Source organism: Juglans microcarpa x Juglans regia, chromosome 1D, assembly GCF_004785595.1.
Source record: "Juglans microcarpa x Juglans regia isolate MS1-56 chromosome 1D, Jm3101_v1.0, whole genome shotgun sequence".
Lineage (NCBI taxonomy): Eukaryota > Viridiplantae > Streptophyta > Magnoliopsida > Fagales > Juglandaceae > Juglans > Juglans microcarpa x Juglans regia.
In genome coordinates this window covers 19938402-19957039 of record NC_054594.1, presented here as the reverse complement: position 1 = coordinate 19957039, position 18638 = coordinate 19938402, and the positions used below count along the sequence as shown (strand labels likewise).

Sequence of the window (18638 nt, the reverse complement as noted above, 5' to 3'; positions counted from 1 at the left end):
TTGAAGTAATCTAAATGATCTTTCCTGGTTGGTTAGATGAGTTCTTGTGACGGGTTTGACTTGAAGCCAATCTTCGGTAACTGGATTTGCTCGTCACCTATAAAAGTGGTTATTTTATTTCTTCCCTTCTGTCAGAGTAAGTTGCTTCAAGGGCAACTGTTTACAATTTGGGTCAACATCCAGCCTGTGACTTTCATGTGTTAGTTTTGTGAAGGACAAAAGAAAGCACAGTTGATTGAGCCTGGGGCGGGGGTGGAGAATGAGTTTGACAAACTTTGTAATGATTCAATTTGTTTATTTTGTTTAGTTTCTCATATTTGTTTATTTGATTCAATTTTTTTCTCATATTTTTCTACAAATAAGAAAATATTGTTCTTCACACTGTATTTCATAGAAAAGATAGCAGGTTTATTTTCGTTGTCATTTTAAATATATATTGTAACACCCCCTTCCTCTATGATAGGAATGATACTAGCTTAAAAATCACTTGTGAGCTAGGTATAAAAGATTTCATAATGATAAATCAAACTTTATTTGTAAAAACAATTTAAAGAGCACATTAAAATACTCCAAGCCTTGTGCTTTTCTAAAAAAGTTCTAACTTATTATAAAGGCATAAATTTAAAATTTATTAAAAATCATTAATGAAATTCTAATACTTGGTCTTGCCCCAACGAGCCAAGCCTGGTTCTGCACTTGGATGTTCAACACATAGAAACAAATGCGAGTCAAATACCCAGTAAGCACATTGCATCATAAAAATTATAATGGCATATATTTTCATGTTAGAATAGAACATGCTCAAATAATTTTTTATCAAACATGGGTTGGGGCCCCACGGTGGGTGTTATTTATCTCTTTAACCAATAAAAAAAAAAAAAATTATCAAACATACATACATCTTGTTTCATTGTCATACACTTAAGTTCCACTTGTTACACATTGTTAACCCTTGTGTTAAGGTTAGCGATCCTTTGATCTTGGTTCCACCCATGGCCATAGATAGGAATTCGAACATGAGGATAACGTCACTAGGTGCCCGCCAGTGTGATTCTTCTGGTGTTGCAATTCGCTTTTGTCCTTTGGTTCATCATACTTATAATACATTTGCCCCCTATATATTTTATATGTCATGCATTCAATCATAATCATGCTTTCTTGTCTTATCTTACCTTACCTTACCTTGTAATGCCTATCTTATTATATTATTGTCTTCCATTCATTCTTAAGATAAATAAAGCATAAAGAGACATAATATTATGTGCGGAAGCACTCTTAGAATTCATTTGCATTCATAATTTTCATAAATACATATAAGGGTACATGGAACGTAGGCTACCAAAGAGCAAGCCATCCATCATACAACTTTAGATCAAAGCATGTACATATCTTATAATATAGAAGAAGAACATAATAATAACAAAACATTTGTGGTCATGGTTATTCGCATAATCACAGAATCAACATCTAGTCAACTTTTACTTACAATTAAAAATCACATGCTTGTATCGTGTTTTGTGGATGCGAACATGTTGCTGTCAAAATGATGACAGCAACTATTTGATTTGTTTCTGGTGTGTATTTGGCATTTGTGAAGCTCATGAGTGCATAACCTTACTGTTAGAGGACATGGTTGTAATTATTATAGTTTATGAGTGTACAATGGTCATTTGTATGTAGTATGTATAGGATGTTTAATGTTAATGAAGATACGAATTCATTCTCTCTCTCTATGTTCGACTACATGGAATCAGAGAGAGGTTTCGATCCTGTGACCTGTGGGTTATGGGCCCACCATGCTTCCGGAGTTAGTGGTGGTTGTGTGACGGAGCTAGTGGTTGTGCGACGGAGTTAGTGGTGGTTGTGCGACGGCACTGTGGTATCACCGTCGTTGTTTGTGGTGGTTAGTGGCCGTTGTCCTCTTTGTTGTTGGTGGCCGGTAGCTGTTTCAAGGTGTTTCCAGTGACCTCAGGTGTCATCTCCGGTACTGGGCACCAGAATTGAGATCACTGGCATTTTCTGTGCACACCAGTGAGTCTCCCGTCGTCATTGGCTGCCGGAAGCCTTGTTTATTGCCGGTGACGTCGACGTCTCGGAGTGTTTGGTGGAAGGTCTCTACTATTCTGTCCTCGACTACGTATGCCCCCAATTCGGAGTAAGGTCTTATTTCTATCAGAATAACGTACGTTTGGTAACACGTATACGGTATACTTATTCCTGTTTAGGATAAGTTATCCCCGTTTAGGATAACCTATTCTAGTTTAGGGTTAGTTTTTGAAGCCGGTACCAGCGATACCCGAAACACACCTTATACAGGCCGATACAACCCGATACATACCGGTTTAGACTCGAAACAGAGCGGTTCAGACCGGATACTTGCTGGTTCAGACCCGATATAGGCCGATTCTGAACCGATACTTGCTTGTTTCGGCCGGTACAGGCTTGTTTCGACCAATACATATCTGAACTTTGGGTTTTTCATCCATATTTCATATTTTGTGTGTATCCTTGTCTCCAAGTTGAATTGTTGTGATACTTTTTTCCATGACAACTAAATTTGAGTCAATGTCTCTTGCACCGAACATTAGTATGCCTATGACTTCGGTGAAGAATGGAAAAAACTATATGTTGTGGTCAAAATCTGTTAAAATGTTTTTGAAAGGCAATGGTCTTCGTCGTACTCACTTGATTGATCCAATGCCTGATTCAACTAGTTCTACATTTGCTCAATGGGAGCAAGAAGATGCTCAAATATTGTCCCTAATGTTGACCAGTATTGAGCCTAATATTTGCACCAGCTTAATACATTTTGACACCGCTCAAGAGGTGTGGAGGCATCTTAAACAGATGTATTCGGGTGCTGGGAACATAACCCGTCTTTATGAGTTGTGTCAGCAATTCTTTGGGTTGGAATAGGGTGCTTTGGGCCTAAAAGATTTTTATTCTCAAGTGATAAGCATATGTGAAGAACTCAGAATGTATCAACCTATCACTTCTGATGTTTCAAGTATTCTAAAACAACGGGAAGATTTTAATGTTGTTCGGTTTTTTGTTGGCTTAAAACCTAAGTATGAGTCAGTGCGTTCTCAAATTCTAGCAAGTCCATAGCTTCCCTCATTTCCTGATGTGTTCTCTTGACTTCAGCGAGCCACGTTATCTGGACAAGGATCTCAGTTTTCTTCAGATCAGATTAATGAGAGATCCGCTTTAGCTGCCTCCTATGTTGCTCCCGATGGGCGTAGAGGCCAGAGTGGTAGAGGTGCACGTGGGGGACGTGATGCCAGAGGTAATCGCACTCGAGGTCGTGAATCTCGTAAGTGCACTCATTGTGGTCGCACTAACCACTTGGTGGACTATTGTTGGGATTTCCATGGTAGACCATTTGGATTTGCTAATCAGGCTATTAGCCAAAATGCTACATCACCGTAAATGAGTTCCGACCCAACTCCAGAGATGATTCACATATCGAAGGATGAGTATGATCAGTTTTTGGGTCACACACGAGCGACTTCATCTTCCATAGCTACTCATGCCCATTCAGGAATAGCGTCCGCCTATCTTGTCTCATCTATTCAAGATCCATGGATCATCGATTCAGGAGCTAATGAACATTTGACCGATTTGTCTTATTCCTTATCTAAGTTAGATACTTTGACATCTCCAAAGAGTGTTACTCTGGCTGATAGTTCTCTTGCTAAAGTTACAGGCATTGGATCCACTAAGCTCATTGATTCTATATCCTTGTCATCTGTTCTATATGCTCCCAGTTTTCCCTTTAGTTTGTTGTCCATTAGTCAAATTACTCAAATTCTTCAATGTTCTGTGACCTTTTATCCCTTTGTATGTATCTTTCAGGATCTCAAGACGGGGAAGAAGATTGGTACAGGGCATGAAGCTGGTGGTCTGTATTACCTTGATGTCAAACAGTCACCCACTCGAGCCCTCACATCCTCATCATTTGCTTTTGAATGGCATTGTCGCCTTGGACACCTATCTCTTTCTCTTTTGAAATGTCAAGTTAGGAATCTTGAAAATGTATCTTTTTTTCCTTGTGAAGTATGTTAGCTTAGCAAACACCATCATGTGTCTCTTGTACCTCAAGTTGATAATCGAGCATCTAGTTCTTTTGAATTGGTTCACTTTGATATATGGAGACCAATTTTCAGTATTTTGTTACATTTGTTGATGACTATTCTTGTATGACATGGTTGTTTCTGATGAAGGCACAATCTGAACTTCTTTCCATATTCAAAGTCTTTTGGAAAGAAATTAAAACTCAATTTAGACAAAAAGTTCAAGTTTTGCATTCTGACAATGCTAAAGAATACCAATCTAGTGCTTTTGCTACTTACATAAGTAATAAAGGAATTGCTCATCAAACTTCATGCTCTTATACACCCCAACAGAATGGGGCGGTTGAATGCAAAAATTGCCATTTGTTAGATGTAACCCGAGCACTTTTATTGCACATGCATGTTCCTAAACGTTTTTGGAGTGATGGTGTTTTTACTGTGTGTCACCTTATTAATCGTATGCCTTCATTGGTCCTCGATGGTTACTCTCCCTTCTCCATCTTGTTCCCTTCCTCTCCACCTTTTTCTCTCCCTCCAAAAATCTTTGGGTGTGTTTGCTATGTTCATAACCTTGGCCAAGCTTTGATAAGCTTGATCGACGTGCTACCAAGTGTTTCTTTGTTGGTTATTCCCGGACTCAAAAAGGATATCGTTGCTATAGTCCTGCTCTTAGACGTTACTTCACTAGTGCTGATGTCACCTTCTTTGAGTCCATACCCTATTTCTCAACAACATCTTCAGTTGTTGAGTGTGATCCTCTACCATTACTTGGTTTTACCCTTTCTCCTGCACACTCACCCACTTTTACCCAATCCTCCTTGGTTCCTTCCCTTGGTCCTTTATAGGTGTACTTGCGTCGCGTGCGGCCCCCAGCTCCCATGCGTCCACCAATCTCGTCTCTATCTTCAGATCCTGAGTTACCTAGTGCTTCAGACTCTCCACCTATTGCTCTCCGAAAAGGTACTTGTTCTTGTGTTACTCAACATCCGATTATCCAATATGTCTCCTGTCATGCCTTATGTCCATCTTTTTCATGCTTTACTTCTCAACTTTCAAAACTTTCTGTTCCTAAGACAGTTCATGATGCTTTATCTGATTCGGAATGGAGGACAACTATGAAAAATGAAATGGATGCTCCTCACCATAATGAAACATGGGATCTTGTTCCTCTTACCACCTGGTAAACACCTTGTTGGTTGTAGATGGGTATATACAATCAAATTTCATCTTGATGGGTCTGTTGAACGTCTGAAAGCCCACTTGGTTGCTAAGGGTTACACTTAAACTTATGGCATTGATTATGATGAGACTTTTTCCCCAGTTGCCAAAATTTCTTCTATTCGGGTATTGATCTCTCTTGCTGCTAACTTGGATTGGCCCTTATTTCAGTTGGATGTTAAGAATGCATTCCTACATGGCGACTAAAATGAGGAAGTGTATATGGAGCAACCACCTCGTTTTGTTGCTCAGGGGGAGCATCGAGGTACTGTGTGCAAGTTAAAAAAGACATTATATGGTTTGAAACAATCTCCTCGAGCATAGTTTGGGAGGTTCTCTGATGCTGTATTAGCATTTGGTCTTCATAGATGGCAAACAGACCACTCGGTATTTCACCTACATAGTGATGCAGGTCATATCTTGTTGGTTGTATATGTTGATGACATTGTAATTACTGGGAGTGACTCAGTTGAAATTGCTAGGCTGAAACAATTTTTACATGATCAATTTTAGACAAAAGACTTGGGCAAACTTAGGTACTTTTTTTGGAATTGAAGTCGGTAGATCTAAAAAAGGCATTAACCTATCTCAGAAAAAATATGTACTTGATCTTCGGGAAGAAACTGGCATGTTAGGTGCATGACCTATTGACACTCCTATGGACCCAAATCGTAAACTCTTGAAAGATGAAGGGGAGTTGTTTGGAGATCTAGGTTGGTATCAAAGACCTGTTGAAAAATTGAATTATCTTACTATCACTAGACCTGATATCTCTTATGCAGTGAGTGTAGTGAGCCAATTTCTACAAACGCCCAGGGTCTCACATTGGGATGCTGTAATTCATGTTCTTCATTATCTTAAGCGAGCTCCTGGCCTTGGACTATTGTATAGACCAAATGGATACCTTAGAATTGAAGCTTTTTCAGATGCTGATTGGGCTGGATTTCCTTCAGATAGAAGATCGACTACTGGATATTGTACCTTTATGGGAGGTAACTTGGTTACAAGGAAGAGTAAGAAGCAAACAGTAGTAGCTCAGTCTAGTGCAGAAGCAGAATACAGAGCAATGGCTCACACTACCAGTGAGCTGACATGGTTGCAACACTTTCTTCAAGAGATTGAGTTTCCAGCTCCTGCCCTTCTTCAGTTACTTTGTGATAGCTAAGCTACAATGCATATTGCATCTAATCCTGTATTCCATGAGAGAACTAAACACATTGAGATTGATTATCACTTCATTCGGGATAAGATACTAAGTGGTGACATTTCTACACCCTTTGTGAAGTCTGTTGATCAATTTGTAGATATGTTTACAAAACCACTGTGTTGTAGTCGGTTAAAGCTTATTTGTTCCAAGCTAGGTTTATATGATAATATGCCCCAGCTTGAGGGGGAGTGTTAGAGGACATGGTTGTAATTAGTATAGTTTATGAGTGTACAATGGTCATTTGTATGTAATATGTATAGGATGATTAATGTTAACGAAGATACAAATTCATTCTCTCTCTCTCTCTCTCTCTATGTTTGACTACACTAACTTCTATCATACCTATCTCACAAAAGCATGATTTAATGGCTGTCTAGGGTTCAAAACTTCTTTAAGTAAGAATATGCTTATGGCTCTCGACAAGTATACTTGCTGTCCAATTGATGGCAGCCATTAAAACATATAAAACCTGACTTTGGGGTCACACGTGCCACCATTAACCATACATTCGTGTGGTGTGTTTGACATGCATCTATTTTCTATAGACGTGTTATTGAACACAACATGGTTAAATGCTGGAAATTTTGACTTCTAGGGAAATTTGGGGTTGTTGACAGCAACCCCCTTCAATAATTTATGAGATTCAACATGAATTGGAAGGGATATGTGTATCAAACTCTCGGACATGCAGTTTGGCAGCAAAGAGACTTGCTTATTCTGGTTTTGTTGATGCTATAAACATTTGTTCTATAAGTATGATTCTGTAAACATGGACAGCATCATGTTTTAGGGAGTAATGATCTGCTCTAGATTTGATGGTTGAATATGTGTAGAACTTTTCCAAACATTCATACCTAGGGTGTCGGCTACTTGGGACAGATTTGATGAACTTTCTTGAGAGGAATTTTAGTCTAGGGTTCTCTGTTGGTAAATAACTCTTTGGATTTTGGTTTCTTGATGTGATTAAATCATGTATATGGACATGCGTTAAGGGTGGCTGCTCTTTAGTTCATATTTCATGAATGAAAAGTGTGCGAGTTTGATCATTCACTTACCGTGAGTTACTGGAAATTGGGAGAAACTGGGAATGGTCTCCAACAGGGTTATCCCTAGAACCTGGACAACCTAAATTTGGCAAGTTTAATTAGCGTATTCAATGCTGAAGAAATTAATAGGAATCAGGTGGAATCATGTTTTACCTTCTCTAGCAGCAAGATTTCTTGATTTCCTGCAATTCTTGATGATGAAAAACAGGGGAAAGGGCAGGGATATGGGGCAGCACAGCAGTGAAGGTTTCTGTTTGTGACTCAAAAGTCTTGTGTTCTTTCCATAGAGTGTGGATATGATTTCTGGAAATATTCTAGGGTTTTTCGGGGCAGCAGCTGTGTATTAATTGAACCTGTATTTTACTGTTTTTGAGGTCTAGAATTTTTACAGCTTCTTGAGAGTGGCTGCAGTACTAGGGTTCTTATGGGGCTGGTTGATTTGATTGGGACTCCATGGGCTTGTGAGTGGAGCTGCATGCAGGTAAATTGCTTGAGATGAGTTGCTGTCATTCAAAGTTTGTTAAGGTTTTTTACTTTACCTATAAAAAAATGGTTTTTAGGGTTTAGGACTAGTGATAAGTAGTGGCAGCAGCTTGATGTTAGGGGCTATTTTTCAATTGTTTTGAAGCAGATGTTGAGTGGCAGCATAGGGCAAGTAGGGTTTCTCCCTCTTCTTGGTTGTTTCTAGGTTATTAAAGTCTGAGATCTCAAGGGTTTGATCAAGATTAGGACTTCAAGGTTAACTGATGAGACGCAGCAGTAAGGCATCTCTAGGTTTTGTCTCAATTTGGTTAGGGTTTTATAAAAGAAGAAATTCTTTACAATTTAGTGGGGTGACAGCCTTATCTCCTGGTGGTTTCTTGAATTTTATTTTATTTTAAACAAAATTTTATTGATAATAAGAATAGATGAAAGCCCAAGTACATGGGGCATATACAAGAGTATCTCCTATGCATGATAATCTAGTGATATAGTAAACTCATGATGAATGCTGCTAAAATCAATTACAATCAACCAATGGAATAAAGTATTGAAAATGAAAGTTCTAAACTCATCCATTGACTGCTCACAATCTTTCAAACTTCTTTCGTTCTCCACCCTTCATACATCATCATAAGTATGTCGGAACCATCTTCCAGATTGTTGCAATCTGTGAATTGCCTTGAAGGCCTCTCCGAGATGCTAGGAGATCGATCGCCCTTCTAGCATCACCCAAGCTAATCCCATCCCAGCAAATAATTCATTCCATAAGGTCATGGTAATCTCACAGGGAAGTAGTAGATGATCAACATACTCCCTACTCTTTTTGCACATGCAACACCAATCCATGGCAATAATTTGGCTTTTCATTGTCTATTGTGAGGATCTTCCCCAAGGAAGCCGTCCATACAAGAAGATTGCTTTTAAGGGATCGTTTGTCTTTGTCTTCCTAAGATTATTCCACGAGAATGGACTTGCATTAAGTGTAGTAAGGGATTGGTTGAATGAGTAGACAGTGAACTTCTCTTTCTTAGAGGGGTGCCAAGAAATCTTCTCTTCATCTCCCCCCTCATTCGAGTAGAGTGCACAAGATTATAGAACTCCAAAAAGGATCAAATTTCCAATCTTGAGTGTCTCTAAAGTATGTAACATGCCATCGGATAGTTCTAAAAGGTTTGCAATTGAGGCTTCTTGCATTCTCGCAATATTGAAGATTTCCGGATAAGCTTCCTTGAATGCCTTATCACCACACCGTGTATCATAGCAGAATTTAATTCTTGACCCATCACCCACCTCAAAGTGGGTAAATCTAAAAAGGTATCCCATCCTCTTCTTACGTGCTTCCAAAGACCCACCCCATGTGGCCCACTCACCTCATTTGAACACCATCCCCCCCTGCTCCACCATAAATTAATTCTATGACGGTCCTCCACAAACCCTCTTGTTCTTGTTGATATTCTCCATAGCCATTTCCCCAATAAAATCCTATTAAAAAAATCTACAGATTTTGGATGTCCAGTCCATCTTATGAAACCGGGGACCATTTTGCCATATGAAATTTAACTCATCATCTATCGCCCCATAAGAAATGCTGCTGAAGTTTATTTGTGCGATGGGCCACTATAATGGGAAGCAGAAATAGAGATAAGAAATATGTAAGTAAGTTCTTTTAATAAGTGTAACCTTGCCACCTTTAAATAAATTTATCCTCTTCCAACTAGCCAATTTCCGTTCCAATTTTTTTTTTTCAAACACCTCATCTCAAATAGATTTTATTTTGAAGGGAGCACCCAAAGGACGGCTGAGATATTTCATTGGCAAGGAAGATATCTTGCATCCCAGGATGGAAGCCATTCTCTCCATGCTAGGAACATACCCTATCGAAAATATTTTATGACTTGGCCAGGTTCACCTTTGATCCAGAAACAGCTTCAAAGCAAAGGAGGGCGATCCAGATAAGAATTCACCCTCCACAACACCTAAGATCATCTTGCTGAAAGCTTCCATTAAAAAAACTAATAAGAATGAGGTTAAATGATTACCTTATCTCAAGCCAAGGGAGCTTTTGAAAAAAGCCCATTGGCATGCCATTCACCATCATAGAGAAGATGCAGTAGGGATACAATGTTTGATCCATGAGCTCCATTTCATGCCAAAACCACATCTCTTGAGCATATGAAGCAAAAATTGTAGGTCTTTTCCATGTCTAGCTTGCAAAGAAGCTCTGGCTCACCTGACTTAAGCCTACTGTCCAAGCATTCATGGGCAATAAGCACCTAGTCTTCGGACCATTTCCCTATTCTTTTGGATTGTGGAGGCATTCACGGAAGTCGTAGATATTTTAATTTTGAAAATATGTGGCTATTGGCTGATGGTTTCAAAGATATGGTGAAGTTACGGTGGACTTCCTATTAATGGTGTGATATCCCTAGTTTTAGATTGGTGGGTAAGCTAAAGGCTTTGAAGAAGGATTTGAAGGAAGGGAACGAACAAGTCTTTGGGAATGTGGATAGACATAAGGAGTCTCTTATTAAGGAATTGCAGGGATTGGAGAGTCAAGTAGAGGGTAGTGTTCTTTCTGAGGATGAAATTTTGAGGAGAAGGTTTATTGGGTCTGAATTAGAGAGAAGGTGATGCTGATGGAGGAGATGTCGTGGAGGCAGAAATGAAGGGTCCTACGGTTAAAAGAAGGGGATAAATGTACTAAGTTTATTCACAAGGTGGCAAACTCTCATCGGAGAAACAATGCTATCGAAATGATTGAGGTTTATGGTGCTGTTTTTTCTCATCAGTCTGACACTAAGGAGCACATTTGTCTTTTCTCTGAAAATATTCTTAAGGAGCAGCATGATTGGAGGCCAAAATTGGATGGGTTAGAGTTTGATACTATTGATCCTTTGAGCGCTCAATGGCTAGAGTGACCTTTTGATGAGATTGAAGTTCTTACTGTGGTAAGAGGGATGGTCAGAGATAAGGCTCCTGGTCTAGATGGTTTTACGATGGCTTTCTTTCAGGATTGTTGGGACATTGTGAGGGAGGATGTGATGGAAGTGTTTCATGAATTATTCTCTTTTCGTAAGTTTGAAAAGAGTTTAAATGCTACTTTTATTGCACTTATCCCAAAGAGGACGGGAGCTTCTGATGTGAAGGATTTTCGCCCTATTAGTCTTGTTAATGGGGTCTATAAAATTAGTTTTAAAGTGTTGGCCAATCGATTAGGTAAAGTCATGGAGATGATCATTTCGGAATCACAGAATGCGTTTGTTAGACGGAGGCAGATTTTGGATTCTGTATTAATTGCAAATGAATGTCTGGATAGTAGAATAAAATCGGGTGAGCCGGGTAGTTTAGGTAAGCTTGACATGGAGAAGGCTTATGACCATGTCAATTGGAATTTTCTGTTTTATCTTGTGTGGAAATGTGGTTTTGGGGGAGGTGGTGTGGTTGGATCAAACATTGTGTTTCGATTGCTTGTTTTTCAGTTTTAGTGAATGGCTCTCCTGAGGGGTTTTTTTCACAGTTCCGTGGGTTGAGACAAGGGGATCTGTTGTCTCGTTTTCTTTTTTTCACCATGATGGATGCTTTTAGTCATATGTTGGGGGCTGCGGTTGGCAATGGTTTGTTGTCAAGTTTCATGGGGGGAAGGCCTCAAGAAGGCTTGGTTACAGTTTCTCATCTTTTGTTTACAGATGATACTTTGTTGTTTTGTGATCTTAATCCAGGCCATGTGCAAACTTTGTGAGCGCTTTTGCTTTGTTTTGAGGCTGTGTCAGGCCTTAAGGTAAAGCTGGGAAAGTCTGGGATGGTTCAGGTGGGCCAGGTGAGAAATATGAGTAGGTTGGCAAGTATTTTGGATTGTCGGGTTTCTTCTTTGCCGGTCAGCTACCTTGGGCTTCCTTTGGAGTCTAAGTTCAAGGCCAACACAGTTTGGGATGGGGTGTTGGAGAAGGTAGAGAGGAGGTTGGCGGGTTGGAAGAAGGTGTATTTGTCAAAAGGGGGTAAAACCACCCTTATCAAAAGCACGTTGTCTAACCTTCCTACATAGTTTCTGTCTTTATTTCCCATTCCAAATGGTGTGGCGTATCGGTTGGAGAAGTTATTTTGAGACTTTTTGTGGGGAGGTATAGGGGAAGGAAGCTAAGTTTCATTTGGTTAGTTGGAATAAGATTTGTACTCCCTTGTCATGAGGTGGGTTGGGGTTTCGAAAGTTGGGAATCTGTAATAAAGCATTACTAGGGAAGTGGTTGTGGAGTTATCATCAGGAGTGGTTCTTTGTGGAGAGCTGTGATTGATTCTAAATATGGGAGTGTTTGGGGGGCGTGGAGTTCCAAGGAGGTATGAGGTACTTATTGTGTGTGGGGGTGTGGAAAAATATTAGGAGAGGTTGGGATGCTTTTGTAAAACATGTCATCTTTTTGGTTGGGGACGGCTCTAGAATCAATTTGATCCATGTTATGTTGGCAGGGCTCTTTGTGCTGTTTTTCCAGATCTTTTTCATATTTCTCAAAATCCGGATGCTTCTGTGGCTGAGTTTGTGGATTGTTCCAGTGGATCTCTGCAGTGGAATGTTCTTTTTTCTAGAACTGTGAATGATTGGGAAATGGGGGCTGTTTCTGAATTGTTTGGTTTATTGTATGCTACTCCGCTTGGGAGGGATATGAGGGATAAGATGGTCTGGCTGCATACTGGTGATAAGAAGTTTTCAGTTTGTTCTTGGTATAAGACGCTGTCTAGGCCAAGTGGGGTTCATTCTTTTCCTTGGAAGAGTAAGGTGCCATCAAAGGTCGTGTTCTTTGGCTCGTCTGCTTCTTTAGGGAAGATTTTGACGTTGGATAATCTCAGGAAGTGTGGATTAATTGTTTTGGATTAGTGTTTTTTATGCAAGAAATCTGGTGAATCAGTGGATCATCTATTATTACACTGTGATGTGACCAGGTTGTTATGGAATGAAGTCTTCAATAGGTGTGGTATGACTTGGGTGATGCCTTGGAGGGTGGTGGACTGTTTTGCTTGCTGGAAAGGTTTAAGGGGTAATGTGCAAATTGCTGCTGTTTGGAATATGATACCTTTATGCCTTATGTGGTTCATTTGGGTAGAGAGGAATGGTTGATGCTTTGAAGATAAGGAGTGCTCGGTGGATGAACTTAGATGTTTTTTCTTTAATTCCTTATTTCAATGGGCTTCGGCTATTGTATTTAATGGAACTAGTGTCCATGGTTTTCTTGTTTCTTTTTCTAGTTCCTGACATGTAATAGGTTAAGTTTTTGTATACTTCCCGTGTACTTGGCTTTGCCTTGTTACTTGTCTCAATAAAATTTTTATTCATTAAAAAAAAAAAAAAAAAAAAAAAACTTAGTAAAAAATCTGTACCTTTTTTAAAGACATTTTGGGGTTTTTATATAATCTTCACCACCACTAGACTGAATCTATTCATCAAGACTTTTGAAAGGATTTTGTACATCCCACTCACCAAGGTAATGGTGCGATAATCTTTTAGTTCTACCACACCTGGTATTTTTGGAATGACAGCTATGAAGGTTGCATTGAGACTTTTTTGAAACCTTCCGTTTTCATGGAAGACCCCCATGATATCATCTTTGAGCACTTTGCAACAATTTGAAAGAAATCCATAGAGAAGCCATCTGGCCTGGAGCTTTGTCGCCTACCATACTTTATTTTTTTTTTTATAATAGTATCCACTTTTTAACACTTTCTGGATCTCCATCTCTTCAAAAGGCCATTAGAGCCACCCTGCTTCTGGTGAATCAAGAGCGTCAAAAGCAAGTCCATCTAAATTCAGTCTCCAAGAGAATTGTTCTAAAAGCAACTTTTCATAGTAGTTAACTGTGTGATACGTGATCTTAGGATGAATTGAGGTTGTCACCCCATCCACCATCAGTGTCTCTATGGAATTGTTTCTCTTGTGTGAGTTAGCCATAAGGTAGAAGAACTTGGTGCATTTATCCCCCTCCGTCAACCATAAGGTTCTAGATTTCTGTCTCCAAGATATCTCCTCCAATAAAGAAACCTTCAAGTTCCTTGATAGCCAATGGTTGCGAGTTTCCTGCTGTTTCTTGGATTCCAAACCAAGATTAGGAGTTCTTGTGATCTCCCAAGTTGGCAGCAGCATGTGTTGAAGCTTTCCTTAGGGTTTTCCCTGTAAGTCTAAGCTACCAATGGATGAATCCTAATTAGGCAGCATCATTTCCTAGTAAAACTAGGGTTCCTAGTTCATCTAGGAATCTTGGACTTCTTTAGAATCTTGTATATTCCCATTTGAAAAGTGCAAGATAAAGTTAAGGACAGTGTTAACAAAACAATATGAAAACAATTTCATAGGCCTGGGGGCCTAGATTTAAAATCTAGCCCTATCCTTAGGGCCTAGGCAAGAGAAAAATAAACATATAAAGGTCTTGTTCAAACCCTTTTATCTATAGACCTAAAACTTCTTTTCAGTTTTGAACATTTTGGTTCGTCTGTATTGTTCTCCCTCCTGTTTCTCTCTCGTACTGTCTTTTATATGGCATAGGGGGGTAAACTTGCTCTTATATTTGCCAAAAGCATTTGTTTCTAACTTAAATGATGGACCTTTTGCACTTTTTGTCGCTTTCAGGGTGAAAAAAAATGTGTTGGTGGGTTCAAACTTGTAATCCTTTGCTGATTTAAAAGAACTGGTCTAGCTTTTCTTTGAAACATACAATATCCTTTCCCAAATTATTTTTCTTACTCTTTGAACCATTCATTAATTTGTTCAGCGTGGGTCTGAAGGCCCCCCTGCCTTGCTGGGGTTCTATGTCATTAAATAAAAGGGGCATTTGATCTTTGTAAAAGAAAAGCTTATACCTTTCATTTTTTTTATTGTCCTTTTTATTTTCATGATTTGTTTTCTGTTCACTGGTGGTTTTTTTATTCTTGCTGAGTGTGATGACTTCATTTGCCAAGATGTCAATGTGTGCAAAAATAATACTAGAAATGTCTCTCAGTTCTTTGACCAGTGAGTGATTATGCTGATGCTTACATTTGTTCCACTTTTTTACATCCCCTAGAAGCCAATGGAATGATTGGAAGTGGGAAGAAGTTCCTTTGTTGATGCACCCCAGATCCGATCGTTTTGCTACCATGGATCTCACAGGTTAGGTGAACACAATCATTATTTGTCTTTTTCTTTTTTAACTCTTAAAATTTTATTGTAGTACACAGTTGGGCATGCATCAACAATTTTGACTGTTCTGAGAATTTTGATTTTTTTTTGGGAAGGATGAGAGAGAGAGGGGGGATTGTAGTTCTTGGAGATGGAGATTTGGGATAACTTGTTTCATAATTTAGGAGTGTGCTGCAATATTTTATTTGTAAATAGAAAGGCAGAATTTTCTTTATCCTAATTTATGAATTATTCATCTTTCTCTAGACAACAATTTCCATTTATATGAAGATGCTGCGCGACAACTTTGTGTTGACTAGTTCAAACACCCCCCCCCCCCCCCCCCCCCCCCCCCCCCCCCCCCCCCCCCCCCCCCCCCCAAAAAAAAAGAGGACAGTGGATTCCTCATACTTTTAGTTGCGGTAATCCTTAATTATTTGTACGATTACAAATTCGGCGTATCTCTCCCTGATTTCCAGTTAGAACATTGATATTTCCCATTCTACTCATTGACAGAGAAAATGACTTTCGAAAATCTTCGAAACCAGCTGCGAATTCTTCAATAATTTGTGCAGTGTCGTTACCATAGAGTAGTTGCTGATCAATTCTGAGGGCTGCTTTTTGTGATCGAATTCTAGAGTAGTAGGACTGAGTGAATTTGTATTTCGATCCTGATTCTTGGTTTAGGAACACTAGTGGGTCGGTTTGGCCCTTCTTCAACCGCTGTGGGCATAGCTTTCTCATCTCGGTGACAAAAGATGTGGCCATGCTTGGGTCTGGCTTTCTGGTACCATTGAAGTTGTAGAGACGATCAACAATGTAGCTACAATGTGTCCTGCCCATTGAGTGTGCTCCTGATAAAGAGAGACATGTCTTTGAGGATGTGTCTATTTTCTGTGCGGTTAAACCTAATGAACAAACTTGAAACTTGACCAAGAAATATTAATTTTTATTCAGTAGACTCGAAGGGACATAATTAGGAGTTACGTATGTGTAGGATAATGTAGATAACCATTTTTTTGTTCATCTAAAGCAATTTGTGAATTTGGAGCAAATATGCAATGACTTCAGCTGAACCTTCTTAGTCTTTTGCAATTTATGTTAAGTCCGTTGTGGTCATTCTAAGCATCATGGTACGTACGTTAGTCATTTTAATGTTGTAGCATCTTTATTTATTTACCTAGTAGGGTTCCCAAGTCCAATACATCTAAGCTCTTTGATTTGAAGTATGCGAGTGCTTCTTCCCATGAGATGGACGGTGATGGGAGGTCCACTGATGCGGCAGTTGACGTCAGCCCATCCCGACGTCCTGTGAGAACGGGATACGATGGTGCTCCTGCCTGTGAATAGATAAAAGAGGAAAAAGAAAACCTGTAATTTAGACACATCTCTCTGGAAATTACCAAAATCAATGTTTGCTTGTAGTTTAGAGGGTGTCAAAAGACACACCAAATGCACAGCGTCTCTGGTGGCAAGGTTGAGAATGTCGGCACAAGAGACTACTCCTGGACACCGTTTCTCCAGAACAGTCTTGATCTTGTCGATGATTACAAATCCTCCCAGACCTCTATTCTGTGGTGCTTTCTTCTCCGTGTTTGTCCCATCAAGGAGGATTGATGCATCGCAGCCCTAGTTTAGTTTAGTTTGCAGTTAGTCAAATTATAAGATATGGGAAAAGAAATGATAGTTGTAGTCGTGAGTGGCAAGCGCCGTGTAATTACTTTGAAAAAAAGTAATAAATGGGATCCACATGAAAAAATAATAAATTTTTAATTGTGGATCTCATTCTTTTTCAAAGCAATTACACGGCATTTGTGCACTCCACGACTGCATGTATCATTACTCAGAAAAGTATTCGTTTACAAAAATACGGAATTTAAAACATAGTTTTCTGAAGGGTTGTGAAAAGAGTTGTCTATCTAAATTATAAGTATGTGCAGATCAGCACAGGCATCCAAAATTTTATAGTGCGTATAAAACGACAGATCCTATCGGAAAATGAGATCACTTCACTACTATTCAATATTTTATTATTATTTTTAATCACTTTTTCACTACTATTTACAGATAATCGGAGATCACTTTACTACCCAAGCGTAGCCTTAGATATATTTTCATTATTTAGTTCGTAGCTATGGATCCCAAAAAAAAAAAAAAAAAAAGAAACCCATAATCTATGAACCAATAACTATCACCGAAAGCAATACATCCGAAGCCACCTCCTTGTTCATTCTCATATCGCAGCACACTCGAACAAAAAAAAGTCACCTCCTTGTTCCACCATAACTAAAACGAAAATGTTGTATAGGACGACACACTTATTTCACTCATATTCTGTTGTTTCGATTGGACATTATCTAAATTTGTTATTTTAAAAATAAGAGTTGATCTAAAGATGGGGATAAATACTCATAAAAGATGGGGATAAATAATTGGTCTAAAGGGTAAAGTATTTTCTTTTCTTACGGTTTTTCTTAGTGTTTTATTCTTGCAAAACATAAGAAAAAGATCTGTGCCCACTTGGGCTTAGGCATGCTGAATTCTGTTGAAAAGTGTTGGGGAGAAAAAAAAAACCCAAAATGGCAAGATCGGCAAAAGAGCTTGCAGAAGTTCATTTGTAATGACTAAAGATCCTGTTGAATCTTGTCTTATTTTGTAGCATCGAATAAAACTCAATTACTGTGATATTACAATAAGAGTAATTTTACATGTAGTCGTAGAGTAGACAAGTGCTTTGTAGTCGCTTTAAAAAAGAGTGAGATCTACTATTTTTTTTACTTTTTTCAAAATGATTGAGCACGACTGCAACTATCATTTCTCAAAATAAATTGCTTGCCTATTATAAGAAGAGAAGTGTTATTAAAAAATTTCCTTTTATTTTTTCTTTTTACTTTTATTTTTCGCTTATCTTCCAACTATTTGATACCACGTTAGAAGATGATGAAATGATGATAGTTAAAAGATAAGCAATAATATTTTTCTTAGAAGAAAATAGAAAGAATAAAAGCACAAAACAATAGATGGATAGCATATTACTATACATGGAAGAAGAGATGGGCTAAAGAAATTAAGCACATACATTGACAAAGCAATCTGAGTAAAGCAGGCGGAGGAGCTTGGGAGTGATGCTTTTATCCTGGTTCCAAAACTTCTTCACTTGGTGCTTAATAAAGACCTCAGCATTAGCACACGTGTTGTGCACCTTGTAATAATGCCAAACCAGTTTCACCCCTGGTTGAAGCGACGATGCCGCGCTCGCGAACCCTAGACACAGACTTAGTGCAAGAGCTAATAAAAGTGGGAAAAACACAAACGTTGCCTTTCTCATTCTCTCCTTCTATGGAATTCTCCGAGTGCATGCACTAAAGCAGCTTATATATAGCTAGCTAATATTGAGTTGCTGGTACTGTGGTATTTGAGCTCTGTTGCTTTAGGTTTATATAGAGTAGAATTTCAAATAGGTAGCCAACAAT

The 18638-nt window shown here is 38.9% G+C and overlaps 4 protein-coding genes across 17 annotated transcripts in view; 3 read left to right on the top strand and 1 right to left on the bottom strand.

The window, feature by feature from the left end:
* The window catches only part of LOC121264877 (small G protein signaling modulator 1-like), a 27537-nt gene extending 10670 nt beyond the window's left edge, over positions 1 to 16867 (top strand). For 4 of the 14 annotated variants that reach the window (XM_041168307.1, XM_041168218.1, XM_041168323.1 and 1 more), the window contains one exon: positions 15071 to 15436. The gene's annotated coding sequence lies outside the window, so the exon portion shown is untranslated. Of the gene's footprint in view, positions 1 to 36; positions 263 to 15070; positions 15437 to 15681; positions 15816 to 15852 lie in introns of those variants that run through there. The other 10 variants (XM_041168273.1, XM_041168265.1, XM_041168234.1 and 7 more) reach the window with 10 other exon arrangements.
* Positions 5861 to 6797, top strand: LOC121264946 (uncharacterized mitochondrial protein AtMg00810-like). Its single transcript, XM_041168334.1, has one exon. The coding sequence runs from the start codon at positions 5950 to 5952 to the stop codon at positions 6454 to 6456; it is 507 nt and encodes a 168-aa protein (XP_041024268.1). The 5' UTR covers positions 5861 to 5949; the 3' UTR covers positions 6457 to 6797.
* Positions 10985 to 12894, top strand: LOC121239053. The gene is made up of 4 exons (XM_041136212.1): positions 10985 to 11375; positions 11507 to 11641; positions 11798 to 12022; positions 12512 to 12894. Exons 1-4 carry the CDS (start codon positions 10985 to 10987, stop codon positions 12892 to 12894), a joined length of 1134 nt encoding a protein of 377 aa, XP_040992146.1.
* Positions 15517 to 18638, bottom strand: LOC121264952 (probable peroxidase 61). The gene is made up of 4 exons (XM_041168348.1): positions 18245 to 18638; positions 16615 to 16794; positions 16346 to 16505; positions 15517 to 16019 (listed from the first exon to the last, which is right to left on the bottom strand). Exons 1-4 carry the CDS (start codon positions 18491 to 18493, stop codon positions 15595 to 15597), a joined length of 1014 nt encoding a protein of 337 aa, XP_041024282.1. The 5' UTR covers positions 18494 to 18638; the 3' UTR covers positions 15517 to 15594.

Bases quoted from the DNA above. Each gene is read 5' to 3' on its own strand.
- LOC121264946 (XM_041168334.1), top strand. From the start codon at position 5,950: ATGGACCCAAATCGTAAACTCTTGAAAGATGAAGGGGAGTTGTTTGGA.
- LOC121239053 (XM_041136212.1), top strand. From the start codon at position 10,985: ATGGTCAGAGATAAGGCTCCTGGTCTAGATGGTTTTACGATGGCTTTC. The intron at 11,642-11,797 runs GTTTGTTGTCAA...AGGCTGTGTCAG, and splicing joins GGGGGCTGCGGTTGGCAATG to GCCTTAAGGTAAAGCTGGGA. The intron at 12,023-12,511 runs GTAAAACCACCC...CTGTTTTTCCAG, and splicing joins GGTGTATTTGTCAAAAGGGG to ATCTTTTTCATATTTCTCAA.
- LOC121264952 (XM_041168348.1), bottom strand. From the start codon at position 18,493: ATGAGAAAGGCAACGTTTGTGTTTTTCCCACTTTTATTAGCTCTTGCA. The intron at 16,506-16,614 runs GTGTGTCTTTTG...ATCTATTCACAG, and splicing joins CCAGAGACGCTGTGCATTTG to GCAGGAGCACCATCGTATCC. The intron at 16,020-16,345 runs GTAAATAAATAA...TCTCTTTATCAG, and splicing joins GGACTTGGGAACCCTACTAG to GAGCACACTCAATGGGCAGG.